Source organism: Arachis duranensis, chromosome 9, assembly GCF_000817695.3.
Source record: "Arachis duranensis cultivar V14167 chromosome 9, aradu.V14167.gnm2.J7QH, whole genome shotgun sequence".
Lineage (NCBI taxonomy): Eukaryota > Viridiplantae > Streptophyta > Magnoliopsida > Fabales > Fabaceae > Arachis > Arachis duranensis.
This window is the reverse complement of record NC_029780.3, coordinates 9581648-9602695: the sequence shown is the minus strand read 5'-3', so window position 1 is coordinate 9602695 and position 21048 is coordinate 9581648. Positions and strand designations below refer to the sequence as shown.

The following is a 21048-nucleotide window of genomic DNA, read 5'->3' as shown; positions in this document are numbered from 1 at the left end:
TATAAATAATTAATGACACTTTTAAGTTTTATCTCATGCACTGCACAAATTTTATTTATTTTCTTTTAAAAAAATGGCAGTTTTAAAAAAATAATAATTAAAATAAATGTTCAGATTTTATTTCTTTAAACAAAAGGGCAGTTTTCAAAAAATAGTAATTAGAAATTTAGAATAAATGTTCAGATTTTTTTCTCTTTAATTATATATAAATAAGAACGTATTTTATTAAAAAATTTCTATAAAAATCAATAAAAACAATTTTCTTTTCATTTTAATCTTAAAATTTATGATAATAATTCAAGAATATAATTTTTTTGGGTGACTATTCAAGAATATAATTAATATTCAAATGTTATTCTTGTGATAAGAATGTATAATAAAAAAATGTATATTTAAGTATTATAGATGAAAAATATAATTTAATTATAATGATAAAATTAAGATAATATCAAATTAAACAGACATAAAATCAATTAAAGATATACTTAAATATTATATTAAATTATAATATCCTAAATATATTTTAATATTTACTAAGGTTTACATTTATTGGATTACTTAATTACCATAGTACAGATTATATCTCATGCATCGAGGCAACTTGTAGATTTTCTTTGAACTTAGTTTTAAAGAAGTCTGCGTATCATATAATATCAATAAGATTAGAAGGATTTTGGTGCATAATTTGTTATTTTATAATATTCTTCTTCGTATACAAATATCCATAAGAACTTAAAAAAATCTCATTTCTGAAATTAGACCCAAAACTATATATATAACAAAAACAATTAGAAACGTTTTATTTTTGTTACAAATATTTTATTTTAATCTATTTTTATCTTCTAATCAAAATATTTTTTATCTTATATTTTTTTATTATTTGGTCACCTTCACTTTCGCTTCCTAAAAGAAACTAATAATAGAAAAATATAATATTTCAAAAAATATTAATTTTGACAAGAGAATTAAAATTTATTTTATTTATTTATTTATTTATTTATTTATTTATTAATTAATTATTATTATTATTAGGATAAAATACCATATAAGTTTTTAATATTTGGTCAAATATTAAATTGGTCCTAACATTTTACTAAAATCTTAATTAATCCTTAGCGTTTTAATTATTTTATTTTAATTTTAAATAATTTAAAATGATATTAATATAGTCCCACTCCCATCGTTAACTTTGGCAATAAATACTTAACAAAGCATCTTACATAGCTGTTTACAACGTTTGTAGTTAAAATGAAGAAGGATTACGTGGAGCTGTTTGTTGTTTTCAAGACTAGTATCTATAGAATTAGAATGTCTTGTACCATTGAGCAGAGGTGTTTGCGGTACAATTTGATTTGATTTTTTAGAAAAAAGTCATCCGATCTAATAGTTAAATTAAACTGTAGTTCGATTTGGTTCGATTTTTTTATTAAAATCATTCAAATCAAACCAAATCAATTAAAATCAGTTTGGTTTAGTTTGATTTGTTCGATTTTTTCAATCAATTCATAGAAAAGTCTGCCATACTATTTCACAAAATTATAACATTAAAATTATATAACATATATATGCAATAACTAACAAAAGTCTTGATTCAATAAAATTCAATGACAAAAGAAATTAAAATAAATGAAACTCAAAATAACAATTTCACAAACATGTCAAAGAATTTCTAAATGTAGTAAAACAAATGAACTAACTCTATTAAATGACACAAAATAACACAAAACTACCAGAAGTGTCATTGCATTATGTAAGAAAATAACACATCTAAAAGTATATTACAAACAATAAAATTCTTCCTTTCTACTTTTAATACCATTATATCAGTATATTTAGAATATTAAAGACATCTTTCATAGTACAAAGAACTTTATAACTTGCAATTGAAATGCACTTTTTCACACAAGAAATGCAGGCAATACAAAAATACATTGTGCCCAGCTAGTTCTCTTGAAACTAAAAGCCGCAACCGAAAACATGTATAAAAAGACCAATTACCTTAGACAATTGCACCTTCTGTTCATCAATTATATTGATTTCAAGTTCTCTTCTTATATCCTGCCAAAGACCAATACCAAATAATGAACAACAAATACTAGGAATCAACAACAATGAATAAATAATTAAAAAAACAGAAGCAGAAATACAACAAAATAAAATTACTAGCATTAACAACAATGAACAATGAATAATGAACAACAATCAGCAACAATGAACAAATAGATTGAGTAGAAATTGAATACAAATAAATCACAAAATCAACTCAAAACAAGCAAAAATAAATTAAACCCAACAGCTCAGAATCACAGAATTAGAATTATTAATAAATTAAATCACAAAATCAACTCAAAATAAACAACTCAAATTAACAAAATTAGTAAACAAGCATAGTAACTCATCAGTATTATTAACAAAATTTCAAAACAAGCAAATAAGTGAAGAAAACCAAAATCAATTCAGAATCATATAATCACAAAATCAGAGAATCATAGAATTTGAACTAAGCAAAACAAGCAAATTTGAACCCAGCAACTCAGAAGCACAGAATTATAGTTATTAACAAGAAAATAACAAAACCATAAACAAATCCAGCAACTCAGAATCACAGAAATTATAATTAACAAAATCAAACCCTAACTATTTCATAATTAACAAAATCAAACCCTAATCCAAGTTACCAACTTTACCTAACAAACACTCAATATTGACTCGGGTAAATAGCAAACAATAAACAGAAAACAGCAAGTTACCCAACAATGCATCAGTAAATAGCAGATGGTAAACATTACCTGAATTGGTGGCTCGGGTTCCATATTGACTTGGGAGGAAGGCTGGGTGGGAGACTGGAAGGTGTTGGGTTGAACTGATGATCGTGGGCAGAACCCAGAAATGTTGCTAGTTGGTGGCGTCTCACTAGCGTGGTGCTGTGCTGCCCTGTTGAGTCAGTGGGTGGTGGCATGTTGCTAGCCTGCTGGGTCAGTGGGTGGCGTGCTGGGTTGAAGAGGAAGGCTTCGCGGTGGTGGGACTTGGGAGGATCTCTGCTCTGTCCGCGAAGAGGAAGGCTTCAGTGTTGGGATTCGACGAAGGCTTCACAGTGGTGGGACTTGGGAGAAACGTGGGTGTCACAGGTGTGGAGACTCAATGACGTGGGTGGCTGGCTCCGTGGCTGGGTGGTAGGTGCGCAGATGGAGAGATTTGGAGAAGAGAGAGCTATTGAGTACTGAGCTAGGTTTCAATTGGAGATTTGGGGGGTTAGGGACGCTGGACACGCACTCGCACAGCACTATAGCAGCACTCGTTTCATTCGTTTGGGTGGTGGAGGTGGGGGTTTGGGGTTAGTAATTTTTAGGATTTTTTGCCGAACCGAGTTGGTTCAGTTCGGTTAGGGTTTTCATGGTCAAAACCAAAAACTGAACCGAACCGTAAAAAAACAGCAAAACTTATTTTTTTTTCGATTTTTCAGTTATCGGTTTGTTCAGTTTTCGGTTATTTCGATTCGGTTTGTCGGTTTAGTTCGGTCCGGATCAATTTTGAACACCCCTATTGAAGAATTGAAAAGGCAAGAGATTGTTGGGTTTGATGAAAGAAGTGAGGGGTTGATGGGATTGGGCAATTGTTATACACAAGGCCCACATTTTGGTAAAAAAAGGGCTTTAAGAGGCCCAACATTTTGGAGTAGTTCATAACAGTGTGGGAACAACTAATGTGGTTGATAAAGAAGGTGTAAGATGGAGAGGAACCGCCTTATCTCTGTAAGGAGAACTCTTTTCTTATAAGGAGTGTCTTCAGAACTACAGGTGAAGCTGTCTATATCAATTCAGAGGATGACGAGAGCTTTATTGAAGAAAATTTGAATATGATGGAAAAGATTCTCTCGAACAAAGAGGTTAGTTTCAACACTTGCAAAGTGGCACTTTTAGGAATCTCGGAAAATTTAGAAGGAGTAGCGATCTCGAACTGAAACAAAGTGCTTCTCAGCTTCAGGGATATTAAGAAGGGTATCTAGATACGTAAGGGAAGACCTTGGAGCATTAGAAGAAATCTTGTTAACCTGCAGATATGAAACGAAGATAATTAGTGTACAATGTGGACTACAAATATATGGAATTATGGGTACAAATACATGAACTTACACTTAATTATATAACAAGAAAAACAACTTTGACTATCGGTAAGAAAATAGGAGTCGTGATAAAAACAGAGAATCCACGATTGAATAACATACTACATAAAACTTTTTTGAGGGTGAAGGTAACGTTGAACATCACTAAACCTTTACCTATTGAAAATCATCAAACTCTTTGGGTTTATTTTAAATATGAAAGGATTCAGGATAGCTATTGTCTAAACTGTGGAATCCTTGGTCATAGTAAGAAGGAATGCAAACATTCAATAGCTACGGCAAGCTGGGACTCGATGAAAATTATTTTGCCATGATATGTTAACAGAATTGATAGTAGATCAACGCTTAGGCAATTTTAAAATATTAGAAATTTAAACAGAACAAAAATGATACATTATTTTTAGAATAATTATCAAATCAAGTAAAATGAAAGGGAATTTTAATGAAATGAATTACACTATAAATTCAAAATTTTTTACTCATGATAAAATATTTGTAAAATTATTAGTAGATAAACTTAAAAAAATAATATATGTACAATAAAGTATAAATGATATATTTTTGTTTCTAATATACTAAACTTCTTTAGTGTTTAATTTAAATATTTATTTTTAACTTTAAAATCAATTTTAATTTTATCTTACCATAATATCATTTTTTACCTAAATAATTATTTAATTACTTTTAATCACGTCTAAATAAATTATTTTTGATTACATTACTATTATTATTAATAAATTTATTTTTTAAAATTTTACTCTTAAAAATTTTTATTCTTCATAAAATATATATAAAATGACTAATGTATAAACTTCTAGAAAAAAAACAAGTATGATACATATATAATAAAATATAAATGATATATTTTTGTCTCTAGTGTACCAAACTTCTTCAATGTTTAATTTATTAAACTTTATTTTTATTTTTAAAATTAATTTTAATTTTATCTTTCAATAATATCAATTTTTACAGTAAATAATTGTTCAATTTTTTTAATCATATCTAAATAAATTATTTTTAATGACATTACTTTTATTCTAAATATATATATTTTTTAATTTTACTCTTAATCATATTATTTTTATTTTAAATAAATTTATTTTTATTAAAAATAAAATTAAATAATTAAATAATTATTTATCATAAAAAAATAATTTTATCGAAGGATAAAATTAATATTTATTTTAAAGTTAAAAATGCAGTTTAATTAAATTAAACGTTAAAAAAAATTTGATATATTAAAGATAAAAATGTATAAGTTACATTTTAGTGTATATGTACCATGTTTTATTTTTGTTTTCTCCAAAATTTTTCTACCAACTATTCTACAAGTACGAGTAAAAAATTTAAATTTATAATATAATTTATTCCGTTAAAATTAACCATCATTTTATTTCATTTTGGTAATTCTTCTAAAAAGTTATTTAAATTAATAAATTTTTAAAATCTTCTCAAACACTTAATGTTATCCTATCATCAATTTTACTAATAAATCAATCATTAATCGTAGGACAGTGTTAAAATAATTTTAAAATATTAATTAGAATAACTTTAAAATTTATCTCAAATATTAGGGACAAAAAGCGATACTTTGACAAAAAAAATTTGACAAATTATTTTCACAAATAAAAATAATTTTTACTATCCATCAAAACTTCACTTTTTACCTTAATATTATTCAAAAAAATTATATTATTTACCTGTTTAAATCAATTTAAGGAGATTAGCATTTAATATCAAAGATTTTACTTCTACCAATTGTTTTGGCAATAAAGAGTCAAAGTGAGTTTTTGTATTTTCTGATAATGCATTGTTAAATAATGATAGAGATAAAAGAAAAAAGTTTAAATTTATTTTATTTATCATCTATTAATTATACCAATAATTAATAAATATTAAATAAAATAAATTTAAACTGTTTTAACTATTTTTTATTGTCTTTTAAATATGATTGTAAAACGATAATAAGATTAAAGCTAATTAGGTACGTGCCTATAAAGCCAAAATAATTACTGAGGATGATTAGATTTAAATAATTATATTTAGGTAAAGTATGAGGAGTTAATGGAATATTTGTACAATGGAAGTTTAAGAAATATTAGAGATATAACTATTAGTGTTACTTTTTCTCATCAGCTGAAGCTTTTAGAGAGTATTTAAGAAAATATATTTATTATCCCTGGTACTCGGATAATTATTCTAAATAGTATAGAAGATGTTCATTTTGTAACTCAACCCATTGTACACATTGTACAACTAGTCCATTATCTTCCTAGCGATATCCTTATATTTATATATCAATCAATCACTTATATAAGAATATAGTATAAAGTAGTCTCATGTTTATATTTATAATCCAATTTTATAAGAAATATCATCAAACTAAATTGACCATTTTCTATCAATAAACAATAAAATCGAGGTAAATCGTGTTACATTCTTTTCTCTTTTAATATGATGGTCCTTTTGAGTTTTGATTCCTTTCTAAAGATGGGAAAAAACTGATTAACTTAATATAATAATATCATATTATAATGCATAAAAATTAATGTAAAGAGAGTGAAGAAGGAGCAGAGAAGAGAAGAAGTGCAGAGAGAAAAGGAAACAGAAAAGAGAGAAAAGTGATTAGTGATTCTTCAGAGAAAAATGATTTAGCCTCAGATATTTTACAAGTTCTGCAGGTATATATACACAGTTGGTGGGTAACTTGATTTGGTTAACTAAGGCCTAACTAACTTCTTCTGAAAGATTCTGATTGTAATTAATTCTCTAACTAAATGCTGGTTTACTATTTGTGCTGCGTCAAGCTTGCTTGTTATTATTGCTAACATCAACCCTACTGTTTTGTCTGTCTGAGTTTTCTTTGGCAGCAATGTGTTTGTTGGAGCTGTTGATTTGGATTCATTCTGTGATTCTGAGTTTGGATCTGAATTTGTGGAAGTTGAGGCTGGAGATGGGTTTCGTGAATATGTCTGCTATTTGGTCTTGAGAGGGAATATGCAAGACACTAACTTTCTTTTGAGTAACATAATCTCTTACAAAGTAGAGGTCAAGCTCAAAGTGTTTGCTTTTGTTATGAAGAATTGGGTTTACAGCCATTAAAACTGCACTTTGGCTGTCACAGTAGAGGTTGGGTGTGATGGAGCATGGGATTCTCATTTCACTCATTAAATTTTGGATCCAGAGAATTTCAGTTAAGCAAGCAGCTAGCCCTCGATATTCTGCCTCTGTGGAGCTCCTAGAGACTGCATTTTGTTTTCTGCTTGACCATGAGACTAGGTTTGGTCCGAGAAATACGTAGAACCCACTGGTTGATTTCCTGTCATCAATATCACTGCCCCAATCGGAGTCACTGAAGCCATAGATTCTGCATTCACTCATTCTTTGGAATCTCAGCCCCCAATTTGATGTCCCAGCAAGGTATCGTAGGATCCGTTTGACTGCTTTCCAGTGGCTTTCCAGAGGAGTTTGCATGAATTGAGAGACTTTGTTCACAGCATAGGTAATTTCAGGTCTGGTTATTGTAGCGTATTGAAGTCCCCCAACTATAGACCTGTAAAGCGTTGGGTTGTGGTAAACGTCCTTGCCATGTGCTGACAGCCTGACACTTGATATCATAGGCGTTGTTGCTGCTTTGGCACCGCGCATTCCCGCCCTGGTTAATAGGTCTTGAATGTACTTTGTTTGGCACAGGAGTATGTCAGTGTCATTGAGTTTCACAGTTTCAATGCCCAAGAAATAGTTCATATGTCCCAAATCTTTGAGGGTAAACACAGCATTCAACTCATAGATTAGGGTGGAAATTTCAGCTTGGGAGCCCCCGGTGACCAAGATATCATCCACATAAATGAGAATGTAGATGACTGAGGAAGGGAAAAACTTGGTGAATAGTGATGTATCAGATTTGGTGTTCATGAAGCCAAATCGGTTGAGGGTGTCCTTGAGCTTTATGAACCAGGCTCGAGGGGCTCGTTTGAGGCCATAGAGGGACCTTTGGAGTTTGCAGACATGGTGAGGGTGAGTGGGAGAGGTGAACCCTTCTGGTTGAGACATGACAAGGGTCTCATGTAGATCCCCATTGAGGAAGGCATTATTGAAGTCAAATTGCCGGATGGGCCATCCCTTGGAGAGTGCGAGGCTGAGCATGATGCGAACTGTGGGTGGGCGGACGACAGGGCTGAAGACTTGGTCATAGTTGACCCCTTCTCGTTGGTGAAATCCTTTCGCGACAAGGCGAGCTTTATACTTCTGAATGGTGCCGTCTGGGTGCCTTTTGACACGAAACACCCATTTGGAGCCAATGACGGGGTCTGTGTGGTGGGGGTTTGGGTACCAGCTGCCAGGTTTGGTTGCGCATTAGAGCATCAAATTCCTCCTGCATGGCTTGTTTCCAGTGGTGGCTGGCCAGCGCTTGTTGAACAGAGGAAGGGAGAGATTCAGTGAGATCGGAGGCAGGGGTGGCGAGGACTGCAGCATAGGTTTTGGGCTTGAGGTTTCCTGTCTTGCTCCGAGTTAGCATAGGATGACGATTGATGGGCGCTGGTTGAGGAAGTGGCAGGACAACTTCAGGGCGGCCTGGCTGCAGGGTACCTGTGGTGAACGAAGGAACACTGACAGGGTCGTTAACAAAAGCAGAAACACAATCATGAGTTACAAAGCCAGGTAATGTAGATAATGAATCAGGTACTGAATTAATTATATTGGAAGTATCATTCAATGTATGCAAGGGTGGAGGGGAGGGGCTGGGTAGTGAGGATTGGGTGAGTTGTGGAGTTATGGTGGGTGGGGATGGTTGGGGTGGGGAAGGAACTCTAGGGGGGATAATAGTTGGGGTATTAGGTAAGGGTAGGTAGAGAGGAGGAGAGGTTTGGGATGGTGGGACAGCAGTGGTTTCGGGAGGGAATAGCTCATTGTAGAGGAACTCAGATTCATTGAAAATGACATCTCTAGAGGTGAACTCTTTTCCATTTGAAGAGAGGCAAGTGTATCCCTTATGATCTGCAGCATAGCCAATGAAGATGCATTTCTGTGATCGATGACTGAATTTGGTTTGGTTGTATGGCCTGAGGAAGGGATAACATGTGCAGCCAAAAGGTTTGAGGAAGGAGTAATCAGGTTTGGTGTTAGTTAGGGCTTCGTAGGGTGAGATATTGTTTAGTTTGGGATTTGGCAGTAGATTGATTAGGTAGGTTGCTGAGAGGGCTGCTTCTCCCCAAAAGGTTAATGGAAGGGTTGCTTGGGCTAAGAGGGTTAGGGTGGTTTCTGTTATGTGTCTATGCTTTCTTTCTACTTTACCATTTTGCTGGTGAGAGTAGGGACAGATGAGTCTATGCTGGATTCCATTGGTTTCAAGAAATTGAGTGAATGCTGCAGATAGGTATTCCTTCCCATTGTCAGTTTGCAGTGCTTTTATTTTCAGCCCAGTTTTGAGTTCAATTGCTGCTTTGTACTTTTGAAAGGCAATAAAGGCTTGTCCCTTTGTTTGCAGCAGATAGATGCTGGAGTATCTTGTACTGGCGTCAATGAAGCATATGTAATACCTGCAACCATTTCTACTATACACAAGAGCAGGTCCCCAGAGGTCAGAGAAAATCATATCTAAAGGTGCATAGGTAGTGTGTGAGTCAGGGTGAGGTAATTGATGTATTTTGCTGATACAACAAGCATGACACAATAATGGTTCAAGACTCATTTTATTTATTGAATCATTGTCAATTACATTGCATTGCTTCATTACAATAGAGGCAATTTTTTCAAATGGGTGACCCAATTTTCTATGCCATAGTTGAGCAGTGGGACTTATCTTTTTACAGGTTAGCAGTGCATTTGCACTAGACAGGTTCATATCTCTATTTGGTATATTTGTTATTACATTGGTAGAAAGTAGAACATTAGCAGACTTCACTTGCTCTTTTGGTTGGCTGAGTATGTTGTGAGGACTTGATTGCTTGTCGTGTGAGTGTGGTTGTTGTGATATTGGTTAGGATAGTGCATAGGTTGTAAAGGATGCGGTTTGGGTTTCTGCTAAGGTCTTTGAGGGCTGCTGTGAGATTGAGTTAAGGTTTGCTATTTGTGCTGCGTCAAGCTTGCTTGTTCTTATTACTAACACAGGGTGTGTGGCTTTACTGGTGATGGTGGTAGAGGCTTTATGTGGTTTGCTATTTGCTGTCAGAACTAGGCTTTGATTTTCTGAAGTATTAGGAGATAGTGTGATTTTTGAAGTTAGCTGTGAGGGTGAGTAAGGGATGGGAGTAGGGGGCTGTGCTGTGGAAGAGTAGGTGGCAGGGAGGTGTGTGGTTTCATTTGGTTTGGTGTGTGGGGTGTGATATAAGGGTGGATGAAGGTTAGTAATTGTGTGGTAGCAGGTTGAGTTGGTTATACTATTATTATTGGGGCTGGGAGTTTTTGGGATGATTTGAACTCCCTCAAACCTGTACAGTCCATCCTTAAGCAGTCCTTGGAGGAGGACTTTCTTGGATATCTGGCATTTTACATAGCACAAGTAAGGCCAGAATTCAAAGTAGACATAGTTGCCTAATGTAAATTTGGCTACACTTATTAGGTTTTTAGATATGGCAGGGACATGGAGTAAATTTTGTAATTGGAGTAAATTTTGTAATTGGAAGGGTTTGTTTGATAGTGATGCATGCATAAATGTACTTCCAATATGCTTAATTTTCATACCTTGACCATTACCTCCAAAGACCTGTTCTGTGCCATCATAACTGGTTCCTGTGGCTAGGTTCCGTGCATCATAGGTGCAGTGGTGAGAGGCTCCTGAGTCAGGGTACCATGTTGTGTCTGGCATTGCTGAGGGGACAGTGAGGAGAGCCTGCGGATTTTGGGAAGCCGGTTGTGCTGCATTTTGAGTTTGTTGTTGCTTCTGAGTGGTTCTTGAGTTGGAATTGTTGTTGTGGAAGGCAAAGGATGGGGGCTGAGTTGTGTTTAGAGGTTGAAGATGAGGGTTCATAAAATCTTGATCGAAGCGGTGATAGCACTGGATGACTGTGTGTCCAATCTTGCCACAGAGTTGGCACTGCGGTCTGCTTCCTTGCCACCAGGAGGAATGACTGCCTCCTCCTCTGTACTGTCCTCTGCCTCTGGACCCTCGAAAGTCGCCTCTGTTGTTGTAGTTGCTATAGTTTCTTCTTTGAGAGTTTTCTTGAATTTCTTCATTGCTTTGAGCTACATTTACTTGCATTGCTCCTAGTTTTGTCTTTCTGAATCTTTCAATTAACTCTTCTTGAGTTAAGAGTTGTGTTTCAAGTTCACTTTCAGTGGTGTGATCTATTCTTGCTGTTGCAACTGTGATAAATGTATTGTATTCTTCACCAAGTCCTGCCAAGGCTACTTCAATGTAATTTTCCCTTGAGAGTGGAGCTCCCAGTGCTTTCAGTGAATCTGCCACCTGGTTGTTCTGTTACCGAGTGATCTCAGCTGCGTTTTCAGTTGCTTGATTCTTGTCTTCACTCTTGCAGCAAAGTACTCCTCTAATGTGAACCAGATCTGGTAAGCATACTCACATTCGATCACTCGGTTTACAAAGCTTGGTTCCATGGATGCAATTAGCCAGGTAACTAGCCATTGATCATGAATTTTCCACTCTTCATATTCTTGATTTTCAATTCCATTAACTCAATTTAACTTTGAACTGAATCTTGCTAGAATCTTCGAAGGATTGAGGTGACTCTGCAATTTGTTGACCTTGATGCATGCAAGGGCTTGCTTTTTCCATGCGTTGTGGTTGTTTTCGTTGAGCTTGATTGCAGCGAAGGCAGCGAACAACACTAAGTTTCACAACACACCACATGGATTATTATCTGAACTAAGCCTCATTGTGAAGGTATCAAGCTTAAAGTGAAAGAGAGTGAAGAAGGAGCAGAGAAGAGAAGAAGCGCAGAGAGAAAAAGAAACAGAAAAGAGAGAAAAGTGATTAGTGATTCTTCAGAGAAAAATGATTTAGCCTTAGATATTTTACAAGTTCTGTATATATACACAGTTGATGGGTAACTTGATTTGGTTAACTAAGGCCTAACTAACTTCTTCTGGAAGATTCTGATTGTAACTAATTCTCTAACTGAATGCTGGTTTGCTATTTGTGCTGCGTCAAGCTTGCTTGTTATTATTGCTAATAAATTGGCCAATTCTATAGTATTTATTGTTTAGGTGCTGAATTATTGTTAAAAATTTATTTTTAATAATAAATTTTAAATATTTAAAATTTATTACTTTTATATTTTTAAATTAAATATTAATTATTTAACATTTTTTACAATTAGGCACTAAATTTTTAAACACGATAACAAATACCTTTTAAATTTCTCTTCAAAATCGTCATCAGCTTTTCGTATAGTGAAGGAAAATGGCATCCTATAAAGTACAGAAATTAGAAAGCAATGGTGCTGGTGCATGCATATACATTGAAGCATCTCAATTGTCGAGGTGATATATACGTTATTGACTATTCTGTTGGGAATATTAGATTTTCACCTCCTGCAGATGAAAACTGGCGTGATTTTCGTTAAGTTCCCAGTAATATAGGTATCGAAATTTGTAAATAATTTTGTGTAAGTATAAATAAGTAGTAATATTTTCGATATGAATTATGATGATGTATTAAGTTGAGTTTTCGGGCAAATAGATAATATTACGATGCTACTCTTTTATATTTATATATATGTTTCATGTATTATTTATCTATCTTATATCTATTTTGTTATAGTTGACAAGCAAGTTTGAGTAAAATAGCGCTTGACAACTAATATTAGTCATCACGTACTAAAAATCGAATCGTTACACACTGTTCAAATAGCCGAAGGATATGCACAAGTGCGAACTTGGCACTTTGTTCTATGCAGAGATGATTTCAATGATTGTACAAACAAGTTATAGTGCAAATGGTAATGCCTATTATGGAAGTAAAATGTTACTTGTACATTATTAAAATCAATCACTAATATATTTGTGTATAAATATATACATAATTTAATTTATTTTTAATGTGTATTTATATTTTAATGTATATTTTATATAGATAATTAACTTTAGTAGTTAATTTCAATGTACACGTAGCATAACCTAAAAAAATAAAAAAAGAAGATATATAGCCGTTAAAGAGTTGTTATAACAAACATACCTACAATAAAACCACCAGAATTGAAATCATGAATTTCAAATTATTATAACTAGATTTAAATTCGCGCATTGTGTGGAAATAAAAGAGATATATAATGTATAAAATGTATAAATTAATTTAAAATTTAATATTATATAATTACAAATTTATACATAAATTGAACTTTAAATTAAATTATAAAAATATTCAATTTAAATTTATTTATTTGAATTTATATTATTGTCTTTATTTTTGTTCTTTTATGTAGTCTTTTTTATTTTTTATTTTCTTAGATTATATTTAAGTTAAATACAATTTTAAACATATTATAAGTTTATAACTAAATGATAATATAATATTTCAATCATCTAAATTAACATATTTTCTAATTTTATTTTTTATAATTCATGATAATACTATATATTTTTAATAAGATTACAACTAAATAATATTAAAAAATATAAATAGTTGAAAAGAAAAATAAATGATATATAGATGATATAATTAATGGATTCAATTAGACTAAAAATAGAAAAATTAAAAAACAATGATAAAAGACATGATATATAATTGAAATTAATATTCAATTTTTTAATCTTATTTTTCATGACTCGCGATAGTACCATATATTTTCAATATATTATAAGTTTATAACTAAATGATATTTAAAAAATATAAATTGTTGAAAGAAAACAAGTTATATATGAATGATATAACTAATGAATATAATTAGACCAAAAATAAAAAAGCTAAAAAATTGTAAAGATTTAGTATTTTAGGAATTTATTACCTAATACATATGTTTAACAAACTATAAAAAAAGAAGAGTTGTAGTCATCAACTATATTCTTCAAATATTTGTACAAAATATTAGTAAGAATGGAGGAAAAAGAATAAAAAACATGCTATTACTTGAAAAGAGGAGATAAAAAAAAAGTATGAAATAAATGTTGATTTATATAGAAAATATAAGGAAGAGTAAACATGAAAAAAAAGATAAATTATGTTTTATTACTCAATTTATACTTACTAAAGTGAAATAATATTAACATTGAAATCATATAGTATTTTATATAAAGTAAAGGGTAAGAGAATATAAAAAATATAGAGTAACCTCAAGAAAATAAATGACATAAGAGTGATGAGAAAGAAAATAAAAAAATTAAAAACTATAATAATAAAGTACATGAGAAATAAAAATAAAAATTTTAAAATAATTTAATTAAAATAAAAAATAAAAAAATAAAAATTAAATAATAAATAAATAAATCGTGACGATTAATTATTTATATTGACGTAATATAATATTAAAAAATTAAAAAAATAAAAATATAATAAAAAATTACATTCACCTCTATTTTAATATGAGCAAAGCTAGGGAACCAAAAAGGTATTAGCCAAAAATCAGCCAAATATCTTTGGGTGAATCCAAAATTTCTATGAGTTAATATATATGGATGTTTCTTTTGCTAAGTATCTGAATGTTTCTTTTCATACTAAATGGATGTTCTTTTGTATATTTTTCGAATTTTTTTGTATTACAAATGTGAATGTCTCTATTTCTTTAATAATTTCATATTTTTTTTAAATTTTATAGATATTTAATTATTTTTACTAAAATATAATTAGATGTTTCTTTTGTTAAGTATTAGGATGTTTTTTTTATATTAAATAAATGTTTTTTTTATAATTCTGTAATTATGTAGTTTGCAGTCTCTTTAATCGTTAAAACGGTACCTAATATCCCAAAACGCAGAAAACAACATCTCCAACAATTCTTAATTATAAACATGTGTGTTGAATACAAAATAGAAACTCCATCATCCACCATCCTTCTCAATGAAAATCGGAATCTTGATCTATTATGACAATTGGAGTAAGAACGGTAGCATCCGCATCACCTTGATTTCCATCCTGTTTATTACTATTGATTAGTTTAGTGCATGCCTTTCACACGTGCAAATGCTACTGTATTTAATTAAATACCTCCTTCATCACATCGGTTAGAGGTGTTGCTCGACGGATGATTGTAATTCTCGAAGATGACCATCTGCGTTGGAGCTTGCAGAGCCACGTGATGAGGAAATCAAACGCGTTCTTGCGAGTGATGTCGCGGTTGAAGGTGGATAGGGTTTGAAGGAGGTGGTTGAGGAGGGAAGAGGAGAAGCTTGCGAGGGCGTTGCGGAGAGCATGGAAGTCGCCGGCGCTTCCAGCAGCATTGGTGGGAGAGAGGTCTGTGTGTGATTGTTGGAGGTGAATAGGTTAATGTGAGAGAAGAGGAAGGCTTTTATAGGTTTTAATTAGGTTTACTTAATTAATTTTAAAATTTTTAAATTTTGAATTTAAAAAATTTAAAATTAATTATTAATATAAATTAATATTATTTTGTTTAGTTTTTGGCTGGTCACCTTTTGATTCCATATACTTTTTCTTTTAATATATTATAAATAAATTAAGATTAAAAATAAAGGGGTTGAATCAAGCTATGTCAAACTCAAATTTGACTTGGTGCTTGAATCATTACCAATGGAACATATTTTTGTAGTTTAGACTTGACTCTCCAAAAACTAAACTTAACAAACGGTATACACCAAAAACTTACGCACAATCTAATGCTGGGAAAATTTAGTCCAGTCCATTGGCTTCGTTTCCATATTCAATGCTCACAACATTACTGCAGAAGCTTCCATTATAAGTAATGGAACTTGAATAGAATCTTACAGACGAGACAACTCTACACACCCAAAAAGCATATTTTTCCCTCTACGCAATAAGGACCACATACGAATACAATATATAATATTTTCACTTTGTGCATTATTCCACTTTGTCCATTCACTATATTTGAAAATTCTCTCAAATTTCGGAATTCCACATACCCACTGCACCTCTAGAATTCTTGCCCTCTGCCCTCTAATTGTCTATAGGAATGGCAATATCATCCGAATTCGCGGGTACTTACTCCGCTCTTATTCGTTTAAAGTGAGTAATTACCTGCTTCATATCGGGGCAGATTTTTAGCGGGACAGATTTTTAGAAGGGATAAGGCAGGATCGAATTTAGGTGATACCCGTCCCTACCCGCCCCGCTATATATATAATATATATAATTTTAATATATAATATGTATAATATATATAAAATAATTAGTAAATGATTAATAATATTATATCATATTTAAATTTGTACTTTAATTTATGTTATGTATATGATGGTTATATAAATTTTGAAATTTTATTTTATTTATTAGATTTTAATAATTATAGGGGCGGATAGGGACGGGGCAGATACCCGCATGGGCGGGTTAGAGTTCAACGTTTTACTACCCGCCGGTAGAAGTGGGGCGAATTCTATGCGAGTTGTTGTACGGCGGGACGGAGTCGGGTAGAGCAAAAATCCACCCCTACCTATCCCGTTGCCACCCCTAGTCGTCCATAACATTACAACAACTCAAAATCAGTTGGGTAAACTTCACATATTTCATGTACGGAATTGATCTAATTTCACCAAGACATTGATATTCAGAACACACAGATAATTTCGCAAAAAGAGAATTACTATGTTATTCATGATAACTCCACCGAAAAAAAAGGTAAAAATGTATATTTTGAACTTGTTATGGGCTCTTAGTTGTTGATTAAATAGATCTTAACTCTTTATTCGCTATTGATTAGTAAGTGTGACAAGTATAAACACTACAAGAAAAACGCTAACTATTGTCGAATTTATCATCGAAAATCATCAACTAATATAAATTTCTTCGGTAAATGGTTACTGTCAAATTTTTTTCGTTCAACAGTAATTATCGTTAGATTTAGCGACGGAATATGGTGAATATGAAAATGAATCTTGGTGAACGTTATCATTGGAATAATCCGACAATAACGTTTGGGTGAAATTAATTAATTCAATAAACTACATAAAGTCGAACACTCTTAATCTCACCCTACTTAGCCAACATGAACTTAATTATAATTTATATTTATATTAAATTAACATAAGAAATTCTAATAACAAACTACATTATCTTATTTTAATCAATAATTTGATAATAAAGTACATAACAAAATCCTATACTCAAAAAAATTTGAGAATACTAAAAACCACAAACTAAACCCTAACCACAAACTCCATTACTATAATTTAATCAACAATTTGAAAAAATACCTAATAAAATCCTAAAATCACAAAAAATATGAAAAATAGTAAAAAAAAAAAAACTATACCAAATTCTAATCACAAACTTCATTACACTAATTTAATCAATAATTTCTTAAATTGTTTAACAAAAAATTCTAAACTCACATAAAAATCTTAATAAAATTAAAAAACTATAACAAATTTACCTTTGATAGTGACTGCAGAATACTGGAGCAGTGGTGGTACCAGTAGTGATGGCGACACCGACGACAGTGGCTACCAAGAAGAACAGCGGTAGCATTTTCAACCTCCCTAGCGGCAACCGACTGCTCCAGCGACGACAACATCCAATGGCGATGACACTAGAGACTCTGGCAGGTGACGACGACGCCGACAGGTGATGGCAACGCTGACAGCACCTCCTCTGACAGCGGAGCACAAGAGGAGAGAGAGGGAGAGAGAAGAGAGAGTGAACTCAGACAAGTGAGCGAGGGAGGAAGGGTTCGTGTTTAAATTTTAAACCAATTGATCATCGGCTTTTCCAACGATAAGCATTTTATTAAATCGATTTACCGTCGGCAAAATCTTACGATAAATTTGCTAGTAACTATGGCGCCAACAAAATTATATTTCGCACCACTAATCACCATTGGATTTAGTGCCGGAATGTAAAATTTTACGGTAAACATTTTTGGGAAATCTAAGTTACCTTGTTTCCGACGCAAAACTTGTCACTAAATCTGTCGCTAATTGTCGACGCTAAATTCACGGATAAATCTAACGGTTCTCAACATTTTTTTTGTAGTAGAAGAATTAGTCCCATATAAGAAAAAATAAGTAAAGAGTTTATAAGATGTGAAACATATTAACTTGATGTCTTAAGATTTTGATTTGGATATAACGTTTTCTCATCTTATATTTTTTCGCTTAATTTTTTTTACAAGTCTCTTTGTAATCGAGAGTTTCCAACTGTATAACTCAACAAATGATATCAAAGACATTGGTTGATCGGGCTGGTGGTTACTTATAGCTGTCTATTATTACCAGAGGAGTGTTTTTCTTCTTTTTAAGTGGTGGTTGATACTCTATTAAGTTATTATAGCCAAACAACAATCACTTATTTATACGTCTATTACAAGCTTCTCACATATTTGAACAAATTATTTGATGGGAAAGATCACAATATAGGGAGGAAAAATTAAACACATTTTTTCTTTGTTATTTTTTTTTTCACATCACAAACTGATTTATTTATATAATATAATACTCTCACATTAATGTTTCTTTAATTTGGTATTATGCCTTGATAAGATAAGCATCAAGATCTTTAGTAAACGTTGTTGTCAAATCCAAGTAGGCACATGGTGGTGCAATATCTTCCCTAAGCTTCTCATATTCATAAGTCCATTTAGCAATGGCACCTCTTCTGTTACCCTTATCCGTCACTTTTAAATGGGCTTTTAAGGTCTTGTACTGTGGACTAACATCTCCACCAAAGAGATTGAATGTGAGAGTTTTGTTTTGTTCATCAATGGCTTCAAAGTTTTCTTGGCATGTTGCTACCTTTCCATCTGTGCTTTGATCATAAGCAATTAGTGATATCCACATCAATAACAATTAACAAGTAGGATACAAATAGTATGAAAAAACCATTAGAACTCTTTGTCATTTAATTTGAGAGACACACAATAATACTTTATTCTAAAAATAATTACTTTTTATACCTTGATGTGGATGATCATATAAAAAAAATTGAATATAATTAAATAACTGAATACACCAACAATATATGAAAGGAGGATACTCCTATAAAGATGCGTAAAACGTATTTTTGTAAAGATACTTATGCGTCGCATTATTATTGGACGTATTAATAAATCGGTTATTTTTTGAATTTCTTACCAAACTAGAATAAAATTGATTTTTTTATAACAGTAATAATAAATCTAATTGTTATCAGATCCGGTTGAACTGACTAATTTACATAACCCACTGGATTATGGTTTTGTTTTTAAAAATAAAAATTAAGGATATATTATCTTTTTATAAAAAAATTTAAACATAATTTCGATTTAGATTGTATAAATCTATTGGATCAAATCGGGTCTAATAATTATAATGCGGACAATTGACTTTATTATTGTTGTTATAATAAACTTATTTTGTTCTGATTTATTAAAAAATAAATTATTAACCAGTTTAATAAAAATGTCCAATAATATTACAACATGTAAACATCTTAAAAAAAAAGATATTTTTAGTGTCCTTATCGAAGTGGTCTCTTTACGAAAATAAACTCCTTGATTTAGTAACCTTTATTTCTAAGGAAATTTCACATATAAGCTATAAATGAAAAGTTACGTAGTAACTAATAACAATTACATACAAAACATTATACTATTTAATTATATTAAATAGTAATTAGCATATATACCCATGGTGTAAGTCCATTGCTTCACGGAACCAATGCTATGGCCATCACCTTTGTGAAGCTTGGCCTCATGAACATGATCAGAAACGCTTTGAAAATCGAGAAGTTGATTCACCAAAGAGCTGAAGAACTTATCAGCAGGTGTCTGGATCCCAAGTTCAACACTCTCTTTACCAGTTAGAGTCATTTCTTGAGAACCAAAACTAGAAAGAAAAGAAGGAAATAAATGCTATAATACAAAGGACTTGAGAGAGATGCTTAATTAAGTTTATGCAGCCTCGTAGGTCCTTAAATAGAAAACCTAATTATCTAATATATATTAAAATGCAAATATGTAATTTTATTAGTCCATCTAAATAAATAATGTCAAAAATTTGCCAACTAACTATAACTCAAATGGCATAATCTCTCCATCTTTACTTAGAGGTCTCATATTCAAGACTCACTCCTTATTCGAAAATGTGAATCTCATCTTGTATATGGAATAATATATTAGAAATTTCGGGTTCGAATTTCACTCTTAACTTAAAAAAAAAATGTTGAGAATTTGAATCTTATTTTGTATATGAAATAATATATCAACAACATTTTTTTGGTCAAATTTTTTTTTTACATTAAAATTATAGTAAAAATTCAGATGCAGTCGACTTCACGCGAAGTTGATAATTAAGAGCCGTTAAAAAAAATTTTAGTCAAAATTAGTCAAATCATTTATGCACCTGAGTTTTCACCTAAAATTATCGTCTCCTTTACACTTTTTTATATATAAATTTTGAATTTTATCCATTTAACCTTTAAATTGAGACATTTTAACATATAAATTCAAAAAACTTAGAAGTAATCTGATACTTTTATCACATTATTTATTGCGACGTATAATATAAAAAATATAATTAAATGTTGAGTATTAGATTATATATATTGATGTTTAAATTTTCTAAACTTTGATAATTAAATTTGGTTCTCAAGATAATATTAATTAGTTTAGTTGTTAGATTGACGAAATTCGCAATTTTTAAAATCTCAATTTGTAACTAGTGTAAATAATTTAATTATTACCCATTCTAAAGATTCTTGATTCAAAATTCCACTGACAATAATATATATAAGTTATTATTTACATATAAGATTATTTAAATTAATGCTGGACGATTAGACTTTCTCATATGAGTGGGAAATAAATTGGAATATTACTTAAACGCTGGATCAGACTTTCTCATACGAGACAAAATCAAAATTC

The 21048-nt window shown here is 31.3% G+C and overlaps 2 protein-coding genes and 1 long non-coding RNA gene across 4 annotated transcripts in view; 1 reads left to right on the top strand and 2 right to left on the bottom strand.

Moving 5' to 3' along the window:
* Positions 1 to 3280, bottom strand: part of LOC127741508 (uncharacterized) — a 5831-nt gene extending 2551 nt beyond the window's left edge. The window contains exons 1-2 of the mRNA XM_052254178.1: positions 2790 to 3280; positions 1999 to 2058 (exon numbers count right to left, since the gene is read on the bottom strand). Coding sequence (XP_052110138.1) covers positions 1999 to 2058; positions 2790 to 2813 — 84 coding nt within the window. The 5' untranslated portion in view covers positions 2814 to 3280. The remainder of the gene's footprint in view (positions 1 to 1998; positions 2059 to 2789) is intronic.
* Positions 3281 to 6704: 3424 nt separating this feature from the next.
* On the top strand, positions 6705 to 11905 carry LOC127741456 (uncharacterized). 2 transcript variants are annotated; one of them, XR_008002590.1, is made up of 4 exons: positions 6705 to 6804; positions 6994 to 8785; positions 9615 to 11696; positions 11789 to 11905. It is a non-coding gene; the product is annotated as an uncharacterized LOC127741456 (long non-coding RNA). The 2 variants fall into 2 exon arrangements; XR_008002591.1 differs by lacking the exons at positions 6705 to 6804; positions 6994 to 8785 and adding an exon at positions 8919 to 9500 and having other exon boundaries at positions 9612 to 11696.
* Positions 11906 to 18456: 6551 nt separating this feature from the next.
* Positions 18457 to 20056, bottom strand: LOC107464600 (MLP-like protein 43). Its single transcript, XM_016083518.3, has 2 exons — positions 19812 to 20056; positions 18457 to 18948 (listed from the first exon to the last, which is right to left on the bottom strand). The coding sequence occupies exons 1-2, from the start codon at positions 19993 to 19995 to the stop codon at positions 18674 to 18676; spliced, it is 459 nt and encodes a 152-aa protein (XP_015939004.1). The 5' UTR covers positions 19996 to 20056; the 3' UTR covers positions 18457 to 18673.
* Between the last annotated feature and the right edge of the window lie 992 nt (positions 20057 to 21048).

Excerpts from the sequence above, each read along its gene's own strand:
- LOC107464600 (XM_016083518.3), bottom strand. The coding sequence starts at position 19,995 with ATGACTCTAACTGGTAAAGAGAGTGTTGAACTTGGGATCCAGACACCT. Across the intron at positions 18,949-19,811 it reads GCAATGGACTTACACCATGG|ATGGAAAGGTAGCAACATGC; the intron begins GTATATATGCTA and ends ATCAAAGCACAG.